At 17.6% G+C, this 984-nt stretch overlaps 1 protein-coding gene across 1 annotated transcript; it reads right to left on the bottom strand.

Moving 5' to 3' along the window:
• Positions 1 to 467: 467 nt before the first annotated feature.
• On the bottom strand, positions 468 to 984 carry PGSY75_0402400 (putative exported protein; the record flags this gene model as incomplete). The annotated part of the gene is made up of 1 exon (XM_018784095.1): positions 468 to 984. A coding segment is annotated over one exon (517 nt), but the record flags the coding sequence as incomplete, so codon positions are not given.

Here is a 984-nt window from a genome sequence, read left to right on the forward strand (position 1 = left end):
ACAACAAATATGGAAAAATATAACTTTTTATATTATAACAACAAATAGGCTTCAAAATGGTTCATCGTAAATATTATATGTACATATTATATATATATATATGTTTATATATTTATTTATTTATATACCCTATCATTGTCATAATTTTTATTTTATAACTTTCTTTTAATGTCTAACTTTAATTATTTTAAATCAGACAATTTATAAAATTCAATATTTCAAACTGCAAAATATAAATTAAAAATAAAAAATAAATGTCGGAAATTTTTATGGTTTTACAAATATTTTTTTAAATAAAATGAAAACATAATTTAAAAAAAAAAATAGAAATACATAACATAAATGAATACTGTGTATATATTTTATTATTAAGGGCTACAAGAAATATAAAATATAAAATATAAAATATATATATATATATATATATATATATATATATATATTTTTCGTTTCATTCCATTTTTGTGTTATATTATACTTTCTAGTGTGGTAAAAATAGCAACAATAATATATTTAATAATATTATAAATAGTAATTAAAATATATTTAATTATTTTATATAATAACTTAAGTGTACTTTTAGCATATTTAATAAAACTTCTTAAATTTCTTTTAGTAGATGTATGATATTTATATTTATATTCTATGCTTTTCGGTGTAATATTTTCAATATTATTTATATACTCATCCCACATTTTCGTTTGATTTTCTTCAGCTCGTGTATCAATAAATGATTTAAGTTCATCCATATTAACATTATTTATATTCTTTTCATTTATATTTTTATAAGAAAAAATTACCTCCACATTATTTTCGTCACTTAAATCAAGAACACTTATAGTATCAATATTAGAATCGTTTTCTAAATTTAAACTTTCTGGTATTTTATCACCCAAAGTATATTCATAATTATCAACATAATCTTCAAAAGATACCTCCATTACTTCTTCTTCATTTTTTCCATATTTTTGTGATGAGTCATTT

Source organism: Plasmodium gaboni, chromosome 4 (genome assembly GCF_001602025.1).
Source record: "Plasmodium gaboni strain SY75 chromosome 4, whole genome shotgun sequence".
In the NCBI taxonomy this organism is placed as follows: domain Eukaryota; phylum Apicomplexa; class Aconoidasida; order Haemosporida; family Plasmodiidae; genus Plasmodium; species Plasmodium gaboni.